The sequence below is a fragment of the Corythoichthys intestinalis genome, chromosome 5, assembly GCF_030265065.1.
Source record: "Corythoichthys intestinalis isolate RoL2023-P3 chromosome 5, ASM3026506v1, whole genome shotgun sequence".
Taxonomy (NCBI): Eukaryota; Metazoa; Chordata; class Actinopteri; order Syngnathiformes; family Syngnathidae; genus Corythoichthys; species Corythoichthys intestinalis.
This window is the reverse complement of record NC_080399.1, coordinates 25,600,956-25,614,689: the sequence shown is the minus strand read 5'-3', so window position 1 is coordinate 25,614,689 and position 13,734 is coordinate 25,600,956. Positions and strand designations below refer to the sequence as shown.

At 39.7% G+C, this 13,734-nt stretch overlaps 1 protein-coding gene across 1 annotated transcript in view; it reads right to left on the bottom strand.

Moving 5' to 3' along the window:
- The window catches only part of LOC130916463 (insulin-like growth factor 1 receptor), a 159,817-nt gene that overhangs the window by 129,644 nt on the left and 16,439 nt on the right, over positions 1-13,734 (bottom strand). Inside the window, exon 2 of the mRNA XM_057837207.1 lies at positions 9,757-10,323. Within this exon, the coding sequence (XP_057693190.1) occupies positions 9,757-10,323 (567 nt within the window). The remainder of the gene's footprint in view (positions 1-9,756; positions 10,324-13,734) is intronic.

Here is a 13,734-nt window from a genome sequence, read left to right as displayed (position 1 = left end):
GGGGGTTACACAGGTGAAAATGGCTGGGAGTGGATGATTTAAATAACCAAGAATCTAGTCTGTAAATTAATATTCTATTTAAATTCCATGCTGGCACTGAAACAGCAGTTAAGGATATTCTGAGAGGGTACAACCAATCTAATTAAAACATGTGAAATCTATAGTTATTTAATCAGATTTCTTCCCTTTTTCAGTTGTACTTTTGAAATATAAGTGGATACAGTACATTGTAAATTCTTATTTTCTGGACCTTGAACTGTCTTCTCAAACAGTCTTCTCAAACTTCCAATTGAGCTACCCTGTACGAAAGGATGTGAAGAGGTTTCTTGCCCTGAGAAGCAGGGCCTGTCTAATTGTGAATAGGCTCTCAACAATGTGGCTTTGGGCTCATTTACTGGCCCGTCTGAGGCAAACAGAGGACCTGAAGCAGCTATTTGAAGCAGGCCAGACACTTTTTAGTCACGGGATCCTCGCTATGACCCACTCTCATGGTATCCCCGAACTCCAAACTCAAACCAAACAGCGTGTAATGTCAGGGGATTCAGGGCCTGTGCAAACAAGCCAGTTGGCCAGCGCCACAGTGATGAGAGGAAGCCTCGGACGAGAGATATCTGACAGGCAGAGATGTTAACAGCTCCTGATAAGCGGCGTGGAGGAGAGAAGCGAGGGGGAGAATAAAGCAGGAAGAAGCAGAGGAGCGACTGACAAGGACAATCACTCCTCCCAACCAGTCTCATTTAAAACATAAAAAATGAGACTGCGAGAGGGAATTTCACCCAACATTATTCCAGGAAGTCCAGTCAGACACCCATCAGTAGGTTGAATGCAATTAAAAAAAAAACAAAAGAAGAAGCAAACATTTTGTTTTGTGACATCCAAATCATTTGTTTGGTTTCGAGTGGGAGAAAAAGTTTTCCCAGCTTCGAAAGTTAGTTGTGGGGACCATGATAAACTAGTAAAGGCTCAGCATTATAATCCAATTCAAAATTCATGTTTGACAGCAGTTGCCCTGCCGAGGCCGGACGGTTCGCCCACCTACAAATTAAGTAAATAATGTGTTAGTTGTGGGGCCACGAAAATGTGCTGACGTTAATGTGCGCACCCACTCAGCCAAGAGAAGGCGACGTCATTGTTATTGACCAACCAAAATTCTGTCGTGTACTTGGGGTCGACCCGGCTCCCGGTAGCTGTTATCGCTATAATGTAGGGTATATGTTTGTTTTTAAGGTGGGAGGTGTGACAGCCCTGGTCGTTTAATTGTTTTGTTTTGAGACTGTTTCAGTCAGCTGATATTCGCCTCTGCCAGCTTGCTGCCTCCCCTCCCAACGTGACGTGGTCTGACGCTACAGAATGGGCAGACGACGTGGCCGCCACTGATTGGTCATAAATGAAGGGTGCCAAGCTTAAAAAAACAGCTGCTGTCAACGCTCTGGGAGGTCGCATTTGACAGCATTCGTGCCGCGGTCTTCCTCGCCAGCTGTTTGCTCGCCATTCATTCACTTGTGCATTCGATCGCTTGCTAGTTACACTACCGCTTTTTTTCGGTGAGGTCTTTTGTGTTTATTCGTTCTTGGATCGTTTTTCTTCACCAATGTAAATAAGAGCACCGAAGCAGTAGGGGTAAGCTGCCATTTTCGTTCACCCCGTTTTCTCCTGTTTTGTTTAGTGTAGGAAGCCAAGGTAGTGGCTGTCTTTTTGTTCTTTCCTTTTCACGAGTAGGGTTTAGTTAGCGGGTGGGGTTTAAGCGTAGATTCCTTTTGTTTGTTACTTTGGCCTGGTCTTACCCTGAAGCCGCGCTTCTCCGTTGTTTGTATTCCTTGTTTATTGCAAGTTTGACTTGTGTAAATAAATTGTGTTCACTTGTATACGTGTGGCTCGTTTTATCTTACCCCCTTAGCGAGCCGTCCGTGGGACGTAACATTTGTTAACAGATATTCTTAACCCATTAATGCCATTGACAGCGACAGTTGTCACATCTATCTGAAATGGGATAGCTGGCATTGTATGATCGTGTTTTACCGCCATACACAACAGCAGACATCCAATTAATTTTGACTGGGAGGGGCTGGAAGTGATCGAACAATCGTTGGTAGCACCTGCAGGTGAAACTTGATTTGACTATCTCCAGCCAGTGAATGTGTTAATTTATAGAATAACATTAAAGCCGTACTGTGTGGTCAATGCAAAAAATGTTTCATTTTTTATAGCAAAACTTGTTCATATCCTCGATGGCAAAAAAGAGTTAAGAATTTGACCCCAGTCCAGATCAAGGCCATAGATTACCCCATTAGTTGATAGATATTTTTGACAAACAATATTTTTTATTATATAAAATGTTTTTATTTTCTAGTTTATATGTTTTACAGTTGTCTTACTTTAATCTGCAAAACTTGTCTCAGGCTCGTTGTATTTTAACATGTGCAAATCTTTGGTTCTTTTCTGGGAGTTTTTTTTTTTTTTTTTTTTAACCTACAAAATTTAGGACTTTATGGTAGCCCTATTTAAACCTGAGCAACTCTTTGGCATTTTCCTGAAATTTTTGTTATAACATCCACAAGTTTGGGGTTATACAGAGTGGGACGCGGTTAGAAGAGCAATTGAAAATGACAATTAGAGACTCAAGGATTTATTACAAAGTTATTTTTACTCCTTCAAGTGCTACACTCATTGTCAAGCTGGTAGTCTTGACATTTGTCTGGCATTTACCCCCTCGGAGCCTCTTTTCACATGGCTCGTCAGTCACAGCCTCCTCAAGCATCACTCCCACTCAGGTCCGCTGCCCCGGTAAAGCATTAACCCGCCTTATTGTGTCCACCATCATTGTGCAAAGTGTCATGCTGTCTGGTGAGTGGACAAACATGTGGCAAGCAGACTTGTGCCGTCGCCTCGTGAAGGAAATGCGGAAGGCCCAGGGGCTACGGTAGTGTGTAGGCAGACAACAGACCTCCTTGCCTCATGGAGTGTAATTAAAGAGGAGACTGGGCCGTATTGACGGGGGAAACCGCCACATGCCCTTGAAGGAACATCTGCACTGGAGAAAAATACGGCAATTATGTCGGCATGTGAGTGCGTGTGTGTATAAAGAAGAAAGCCGCTACATGAAGACTTTATAGCATCTGCCACAAGGAATCTTCATCTGCCCTTCCTCTACGTTCTGACATGAAATTCCCTTTACAGTGGGTATATTATGGAATTAGAGCTGAAACGAATACTTGAGCAACTCGAGTAACTCGAGTTTAGAAACTGATCCGAGTAATTTTATTCAGCTCGAGGAATCGTTTAATTTTGCCAGCTCTAAGCATCACGTTTTGCCCGGACTCCTTTTAATGCGGGACAACGTGCTGACGTCACGTGCGTAGAAGAAGCAATAAAAAAATACCTTACTGCGCCGACGTTGCTAAAAACTACTCCCGCATGTTGCTACGGTGGTAGCAGGTAGCGTCTGATGCGTGTCATAGATATCACATGTACGTAGAACTACCTGTAGATGCGAAATGACCGACTCGGCGGTGTTAATAAAACAGCCGGCATCTTTAAGCAATAGACTTCTCAGCGCTCATAAATATGATTAACGTCACTGTCACTCGCTCACCTAACGTTATTCCTGCGGAGGGCTAGGTTTCTATTCATTATGACCATTGTCAATGCGTGGCTAGCTCTTACATTCAAGCTTTATTTAATTTGTGAAAAGAGCGGTGTAGAGTTATTAGGGTGTAAAATAAAAACTTAATAATGCTGTCAATTTTAGCTCACTAGTCATTGCTGGATAAAACACCAAGTAGCACTGGTGCCTAATGGTGCCTTTTTAAGACTGATGATAAAAGCTGTTTACATGCTGGCAAACCTACAGCAGGTTATCATTAGCTCTTTTCCTTAGTAAAACTACCTCAAAACTAGACATGTGCCGATTACCAGTTTCAAGCTATACCGTGGTATGAAAACGTCACAGTCTCAAATCCACAATAGAATTTCGTCATATCGCCGCTAAGGTATTAGCTTAAGTATTTTTTATGTCCCAAAAATGGAAAAAGAAATCCTTCGCTTGTAGCTGCAAGGCTTAATCCTCCCCCACCGGTTGTTGCTCAGTGTCAGCTCTGCTACAAGATGGCTGGAGGAGGTGAAACTCCTGAACTATTTCCCCTATCGAAGAAAATGAAATCGCTGCTATGGCAATACTTAGGCTACAGAAAAGTTCCAGACGGCCGCGGCTTAGGGGAGTGCCAACCGACACTAAAACATGTTTGCAGATGGTGGCTGATGAGGACGCAATACATCCAATATACACATATATATATATATATATATATACTAGGGCTGCAGCTATCGATTATTTTAGTAGTCGATTAATCGATGAAGTAGTTAGTTCGAATAATCGCGTAAACGGAAAAGGAACATGAAAAATGAAAATACCTGAGCCGAGCCTCAAACGGTATTAAAAATAAATAAATGAGGATCTATGTACAACAAAAGAACAAACTTACATGGCAAAAGTCCGCTAGCTTAAATGCTATAAAATGCTAACTTTTTTTCCAATGCTCTGAACAAATGGTTCAAACTCATATTCACCCAAACAAATGGCTATATATACGTATAAACTAAATTACAAATGCATTAAATACCATTAGCCCAAAGAAAAACTTAGCTTACATTGGTCTTAACAGGGAGCAGTTGGATTCAGCCATGAGAAATGAGGCAGACCAGAGGGCAATGTATCCACCCTAATCAATATACTAAATGTAAACACTTTCAAAATAAAACATTACAAAGCCACTTTAATTAAACGAATACTCGAGGCAACAAAATTTGATTCGAATATTTTTTCTAATCGAATACTCAAGTTAATCGATTAATCGTTGCAGCACTAATATATACATACATATACACACACATATACACACACATATATATATATATATATATATATATATATACATATATATATATATATTAGGGCTGTCAAACGATTAAAATTTTTAATCGAGTTAATTACAGCTTAAAAATTAATTAATCGTAATTAATCGCAATTAATCGCAATTCAAACCATCTATAAAATATGCCATGTTTTTCTGTAAATTATATATATATATTCTGTAAAATAATTTGTTGGAATGGAAAGATAAGACACAAGATGGATATATACATTTAACATACGGTACATAAGGACTGTAGTGGGCATTTCACTCTACTGTCATTTAAATCTGTCTATGCTGTCCTCACTCCGAAGCGTCTACTTTTTCCAAAGCTAGACATATAGTGAACGACGCCTTAATAATCAGACTTCTTCCTTTTTCATCTGATTTATTATTAATAAAATGGCCTCAAACCATTGTCCTCTTTAGACCGTAGTGAAACTACAAAAAAAAAGTACACAAGCATTGCATTAGCAACAACGTTAGCTTAGCACACTATACAGGTTCACTAAACATAAACAAAAAGCGTCTCATACAAAAAATATAACATTTTGCTTACTAACATAATATGTACATTCTTTACAACAACCATACTTACGGACAAATCTTGTCCAAGGATCATATAAGCACAACATTACAACGTAGGCGTCAGCCCGAGACATCGTGCAGCCATATTGAACTGGCAAGAAAGCAATAAACCATGTCGCAAAGCGACCACAAGAGTTCGCTGTTAGACAGCACAAAAAAACCATGCTGTAAAACTTACCAAAAGGCAGAATACTGTCTGAGCGGGACATGTGCGTTAATTGCGTCAAATATTTTAACGTGATTAATTTAAAAAATTAATTACCGCGCGTTAACGCGATAATTTTGACAGCCCTAATATATATATATATATATATATATATATATATATATACTGTATATAAGTAAATTGGAGGTATATAAACAACTTTTAAAAATTAGTCACTCGCATATTTTAAAATTTTTTAAATAATTACGTCACAATGAAAAATATGGTGTCTGTAAATAAGTCACGGATATCTACCTCATAACTATTGCTTTGCTACTGCTAGTGCTTCTGCTTTAAGATGGCGGCTGTTTACTAACACCAGCTAGTCTGTCATTTCACGTCTAGTTTTCTATAAATGTGCTGCTAACGCCGCCAAGTCTGTAATTTCGCATCTAGTTCTTTATGCATGTGATATCTACCGTAGTATTATGTGGACGTACTTTGTAGCGGCTGTCGGCAGCAGTCAGGTTTTATTGTTTTTTTATCTGGCAGCATGAGTGAAGCCAGAGCCGTGAATTGAGCATTGTCATTACCCGGGTAATGACAAGCATGATGTTTACTCTCGGTCCGTTCCTCATTGCGTCCCGAAGACCGCGCTGACTGAGTTTTAGTTCCGCTTTACTTGACATATTTCAATAATCAGAATTTGGATGTTTGTGAATTGTTCTCGAATCTTCCACGGCCCAATCGCGAATAATCTAAGATTCGGAAATTTTGTACACCTCTAGTAAACACTGTCATGAACGTTCCCCACCAGCTACAAGAGTTAACTCCTGTGTGTTTAGTGGGTCTAGCGGTGGTAAAGCGTGGTATTTTTTTTTCTCTCGCAACAGTTACTGTTGAGAAAGAGAGTGTATTTAAATAATGTAAACAAGATATGAGTCATATACACAGATGCTTTTTGTGGAAAATAATTCAATTATTTTTTTTTCTTATTATAATAATGTTTATTTTTTTAATTTTAACTTAACATTATACTTATGTTCCAATTTGCGAATAAGTTTTGAAAAACAAATGGATACGTTTTTTTTTCCCAGATATATCAAAGTAACACATTTTAGAGCTGTAACTGCAATACCGTGACAATGTGAAACTGTGATATTTTGTTTTAAGATTATTATGCCGTCAGAATCTCATACCGGCATATGCCTACTCAGAACTGTCCAAAAAAAGACTTCAATCATCCTTTACCCAGCAGTAAAGTGTGCTAGAATTCCTAATCCTTAGGATATTTTATTGATTAGGACACCTGGGTTGGATAGAAAATAGTTGAATGGAAGGAATGATAATATCTCTCCTTGTGGTGAATTCCCCAGATATTTTTAAATAAACTTAATACAGGCCTGGAGCCCAATAGCGCATCTCTTTTCCCGCTGCAGCCTGTGGAAGTTATTGTGTTTTACAAATTATCTAATGTATGTTCTGTCATGTTTTAAAGTTTGAGTGACAGACTTGTGGCAGCCAGTCGACTTAGTGCAAATCATTCCTTCGATGCAAATGTTCCTGGTTTGAAGTGACCTAAAAGGCGGTTTGGGTCTGTGAGCTCAGAGCCTCCCTTACTATGCCAGTGGTAATAAGGACACTTTCACATTAGACCAAGAGGACCAGGGTCCGGTTGGAGCGCACCAGTGCAACCACACTTGCAAATGACTTGTTGAAAAGGTTCAGTAATCACGCTGCGACAACTGAACTTTCCGAGTAGCATCACGTGGACAAAAGGTGCACTCATTGATTGGACGAATTTAGAAGGAGAGAGGGAGTCACTGCACATAATGTAGCATAGCTGGGCGCACTTAAAGCGGACCGAGACCCAGGATTTTTGAGCAGACAAGAGTTCATTTGTTTGGTCCGAACTAGAGTTAGTATGCGTGTTCACATTCACAAAACGAAGCAGACTATCTGAGAAAAAGAACTGTGGTCCGTTTAGATTGGACATGAATTAATGTTTAACCCTAACACCGTCAATCCTATGACTGGTTATTTTCTCACAGTGCCCTGCCCCCTCCAAGTCTTTATCTGCAGCCTTGAGACTTCAAGGCCCCTCTAGATGAATGTATTCAGCCTGACCTCAGCCTGAGCCTCCCAGAGCAGCTTCAAAACATCCTCCTGCGTGACGGAACAACAGAGGGTTTCAGCATATAACAGCACAGACATGCCTCCCGCACGGAAGAAACCAATGGGACTCCAAGGTCACATCAACTCAATAACACCAATAAAAACATAGTAGCAGTTTGTAGAAACTGAAAACCAACAACATATTTTCAATTAGCGTAAATCTTTTAATTCCTTTGTCGATGTTTTATAGATCAAAACAATCAATAGGGGCGCACGGGTTAGCCGACAACGTTTACAAATTAACTGAAAGCACAATAAAGCCCACAAGGAAGCAGGGGAGAAGTGACTGGGAAAAGTGTGTTAGGTGGGTGAACACTGCATGATCTGAGGACAGCGTGGAGAAGAGACGTAGGTGGTTGTTTAAGATCCACAACAGTCAATGGATCAGTAAACCGATGTCCAGTTGGATCAACTAAGAGAAATAATTTCCCAGCATTATGTGCTGCTAATGACAGGACTAAGGAGCTGCAGATAAAGACATTAGTTGGTGCAAAAAACATTGATTCCATGCTGAATTTGTAGGAAATCTAATTTACGGTAGATATAAGTGATATATAAGAATAGTTTATCATTTTTTGGGGTAACTTGAAATGTTAATAGTTTGTATTTAAAGGCTTTGAAACCAGGCTGAAGGACCACTGACCAAAAAAAATGTTGTCATTTATGGTTCAATAATGAAATGTGTGACTCTTCAAGTAAGCTTGAAAAATCATCCATAACCCTGACCTCTGTAAGACATTTAAGACAATGTTGCTAACAGTGCTGGGGTGGCCAAAAGAAGCTATTCGAGGATTTTAATCACAATATGTTGAGAAGCTGGGACTCCAGTACAAAATTACCACAATTAAATCATCAATTTGATGGCTGAATGAGCTCCATCCACATAACACGCCAAATGCAAAAAATGGTTTGGAATGTTACATCGCCCATTCGTCTCCAAAACACAGTGGCGAGCCATGTATTATGGACTCATCATCCAGAAGCGTTACAATCTAAAATAAGTGTTGACAGGCTTTCAATTTACACCAAAATTTACAAATGTCTTTTGCATGGAAAAATGTACATAGCCTAATGTATGTGTTTCAAGTGTGACTGAAATGCTGAGTGGCTGACTAGTAATGCTGGGGAACCTGGCTGTGAATTGTGTAAAACTGATGTCAGTGGCTGATTTGTAGCTTTTCTGTTTTCATGCCCACATTAAATAGCTGACGGGGGAAAAAAAAAAAAAAAAAAAAAAACTTGCCATTTAGCATAGACTGGATGTATAAAATACTAACTGAAGTGTACCTCCATAAAACAGTTTATCTGTCTACATCAATGTGTGCAAACCATGAATATTCCACAAACCTTGATCCATAGGGCTTTTAATATATAATTCCAAACACACCAACCACAACTACTCTTATCCTTGCTTATCTTCAAGTATATTACAGCATCTCTTCAAATTCAACAAAAGCTTTGCCAAGGTTTTCAACAAATTACTGATGATCCAATTCCCCAAAATGTGACTAAATGAATTTGTAAATCGTGAATCGGTAAGGGTTCTCCTTCAACTTTCAGGACCCCCCTCGGAGCACGAGACCCAACCACTAGAGCGGAGTTAAAACAGGGATGACACTATTTCAATATGCCTCCTTTCATAAATTGTAAGAAAAAAAAGTCCTCAAGTCAAATATTTAACTGACAAGGTCCAGACAGGTAAACTAGTGGATTTCTTGGCAGAGCAGCCGAAGCCTCTCTAATACCTGCGGCTCTATACCACTGCACCCCATAAATAGCTGGATTCAAAGGAATGAGAAGTGTCTACAATAAACAGAGTGCAGATGTTTGCACTGGCGAGGTTAGGACGGAAATGAAGGGAAAACACCACATGGCTAAGGGGGATTTGTCCGCTGCTGATTACGCTGATCATAAGAACAAAAACTGCAAAGCGCTTACCTTTCTGGCATCGGTTGGAGGTCCAGCATCGGTACTCCTGTTTGTTATTAAAGGTAGTCTGTTGACACAGCGGGTTGTCCTCCATGATGCCCGGGCAGACATTATCACACTCTTTGGTCTTCTTATTCCCACTCACAATGTTATTAAACTCTGCATCCATGATGAGAGACCAGTCCACAGAGTCCAAGTAGCACAGCTCGGGGTTCTTCTCAATCCTGATGGCCCCACGGGTGATGTTCCTAAGGTTGTACAGGCCAATGTCCTTCAAGCTGGTCATCTCATAGATCACCAGGGCATAGTTGTAGAAGAGGTTGCGCCCCCGGATGACGCTCAGGTTGGGAAATAGTGTACTCAAGCTTTCTAGGCCCGGTAAACGGAACAATAGGAGGTAGTCGGTGATAACGGTCAGCTTTGGGAAGCTCAGCGAGCGAAACACCTCCTGGTTCTTGGTCTTGCTATTGTTGTTCATCATGAGCAGAATCTGCAGGTAGCCTTCCACCACCGTGCAGTTTTCAAGACGCTTGAATTGGCTGATGTCGTTCCGGATGTCGATGCTGGGACCACAGACTACAGGAAACACAGAACAAAAATGTTGAGGAGGTGCCAGCGTTTAGGGAGGTACCTTGATTCATGATTAGGAATTGTTCACTTACTACATTTAGTAGTAGAACAAATTACCGTAATTTCCCGAATATAACGCACAGTATTTTTCCCCAAAATCAACTTGTAAAATCATGGTGCGCGTTATAAACGGGTACATGGATGAAGACAGAAATATATATATATTATATACAGGGGTGCACATATTTTTTTTGCCCAGGTTCTCAGAGGAGGACCTGGAGATGTGACTTGGTCCTCATTGAGCTTGAGAGCTGACCCGCCTGATGCGACAATCTTTACTTAGAGCCAATTAATTAATTATATTAACAATTAACACTTGATTAACATCAACTGGCACAACAAAATTGCCATTACTTTGAAGTAAAATGTAAAGAATCATATGCGGCTCCCACATTAACTCCAAGCCTTTGTAAAAGTGGGATGTCCTCCTCATAAGAGCTCATTGAACGTGCATGTATAGCTTTGTGAAATGCGAGCAAAAACACGTTTGTCAGCGCATGGCGCTGTTCTTCATTAACTTTATTCCGCCACTTGTCCATAGGGCGAGTGGGGTCCTGTCTGACATCGATAGTTTGCTTAATTGCCACATGCTCTCAGTTTTTTTCGTGCTTTTCAAAGTTTGGATGGCTGACAATCTTTGACCCTACCTAAAATGCGCTGCTCTTATCAGCGGCATTCGTATTCTCACGGCAAATTTTGCACCACATTTCTGAGCGAGCATCATTTGCTTCTAGCCATGGTACCTACTGCAGCCACTTTTCAGCAAAAGTCTTTTTTTTCGGTAGTTCCGATGACGTCTGTCGTCTTTCTGTCTTTTGACTGGGGTAGGGGAACACGGAAATAATTACTCAGTAAGGCCTGGCTCTTTGACATTTTGAGAAGTGATTTTTTTCTTGTCCACCGCAAATACAGTGGTCAGCCATCGGTACACAAAAGCATATGGAAGTCGTTGAGGGCCAGCGCGTTTGTCTACGTCCAGTACGCATGCGCACCTCTTATGTGCACCCCTGATTATATATACACACACATATATATGTATATATATATAAACCGATTTTTTTTTTTTTTTAAATTGATACGGCCATGTTGTGTTGAAGAAACGTATGCGGCGATCCGTTGCCAACCATTACGTCACCATTTTGTTTCTGTAATACTTCACTCTGATCGGCCGAATGATTTCGTCTGTGTTAAATTCTGCTTTTTTCACTCTTCATAAAGCACAGAATTTAGTTTCTTGAACTCATTTGAGTCAACGTTTATTGCAGCTCCGCAACTCGGACTATAACAAACGTGACAACACAGACTTCCTGTGTCCGTCAACTATATCTGTCCCTCGGGAAACTCAAACCCAAATAACAAGAGTTCCTATTGTTACTGTCGTGTCGACAGCGATGAGCTCTCTCGGATTTCCGACTTACATTCTCACTTTCATTTTACCGTAACAATCCATGGAGGAAACATTTATTCATCATGATGAAACGAGCAAGTCATACAGCAGCCTTTAAAAGAAAAGTCACATCTGTTTTGTTTTCTCCTGGATTCTGGTAAGTTCAAGAAGTTATTAGATCATATTATTACCGTACATATGGTCAGTTTACGGTAATGTTTTGAACTACCAATGTGCTATGCTTGTGCTGTGTTTCACCAGTCAGTAAAATGACATTTCTGTATCTGTACACGAGCTCTGTTTTATTGTATTCTTCTATTTAGTGGTGCTAAAATTAGGGTGCGCGTTATACACAGGTACAATAATTTCCCCTAGATTTTACAAGTAAATTTGGGGTGCGCGTTATACACGGGTGCGCCTTATATTCGGGAAATTACGGTAGTTTTCTCACTTAAGAGATAACTGAAATGCCATTGTCTGCCATTGACGGAGACAGACTAAATCCATGTGAACTAGGAGAGGTGGCAGTGAATGATCACTGGATGGACTGTGAGGCATCGTGCTAACCAGCCAACTGCTACCATCATTGTGTTACTATGCCGCCTAATACACTCCAGTCATCGCTAAAATGTCATGTTTATGATTTGAACAGTTATTCTGTATGAGCAAATGTGCATGAGTTGTGAATAGTTTCATTTTGCATTTGTGTTTAACTGTCCAATTATATAAATAACTGAAAGTAAATCAGAGACACAACCCCTCAAAACTGTCGCCTTTTTCAGCCACGCAAATGGGGTGAACAGTGTTCTTCAGTTGTTAATCATTTTAAGAGGAAAAAGATTCCCATGACCATTATGATACAACGTGGAACTTTTGAAATTGTGAAAAAGTATCATTTGTCTTCTCTAATATTACCAACAGTCTGTTGATTATGTCAAAGCAATAAAGAGAAGTTTATTGACTTGGTAAATATGTTGAAACACTTTCTGTTGACTATTTTGGATCTCTAGAAAACTCGATTTGCTCCTTGTCACTTGACCCCACCGTGCCTGTAGGCAAACACTAGCACACATAAAGATGTGAACAATAAAAGAGCCATTCATTATAGATGTCAGTTACTCTTCTTTTTGTTGCCCGCATCGATTACAACACACAGGAATTAACGCTGAATCGTTTCTTCATAGCATAATTGGCTTTTAAGGGGAGGGTTTCTGTGGGAGAGAAGCAGTAATGGCCAAGACACACTGTCAGTAGAGGTTCAGAAACTGTTGTAAAAAAAAAAAAATAATAATAATAATAATAATTTTAAAAAAAAGGACAAGAGTAAAAGTAGAATTATTGATTAAACTTAATTTAGTAAATTCAAGTAAAAGGTCAGATTAAATTGATTGCCCTTTAAATACATTAAGCATTTTGGAAACATAATGACTACATACAAAACCTCTCTCTCTTAATAAAGAATAGTTCTGTCTAGTGCTGATCGATTAGCTCGAGTATTCAATTAGAAAAAAATATTCGAATAAAATTTTGTTGCTTCGAGTATTCGTTTAATTAAAGTAGCATTGTAATGGTTTATTTTGAAAGTGTTTGCATTTCGTTTTATTGATTAGGGTGGATACAATGCCCTCTGGTCTGCCTCATTTCACATGGCTGAATCCAGCTGCTTCCTGTTAAGACCAATGTAAACTAATGTTTTTAATGCATTAGTAATTTAGTTTACAGGCATATTGCCTGAACCATTTCTTAAGAGCATTGTTAAAAAAAAAAAAAAAAAAAAAAAGTTAGCATTTTATAGCATTTTAGCTAGCGGACTTTTGCTATGTACCGTAATTTGCGGACTATAAGCCGCTACTTTTTTCCCTCATTTTGAATCCTGCGGCTTACAGTCCAGTGCGGCTTATTTGTTGATTGATTTGGGTTAATAGGTAACACTTTGACGACGGTGTCATAAGACTGCAATAAGACCGCCA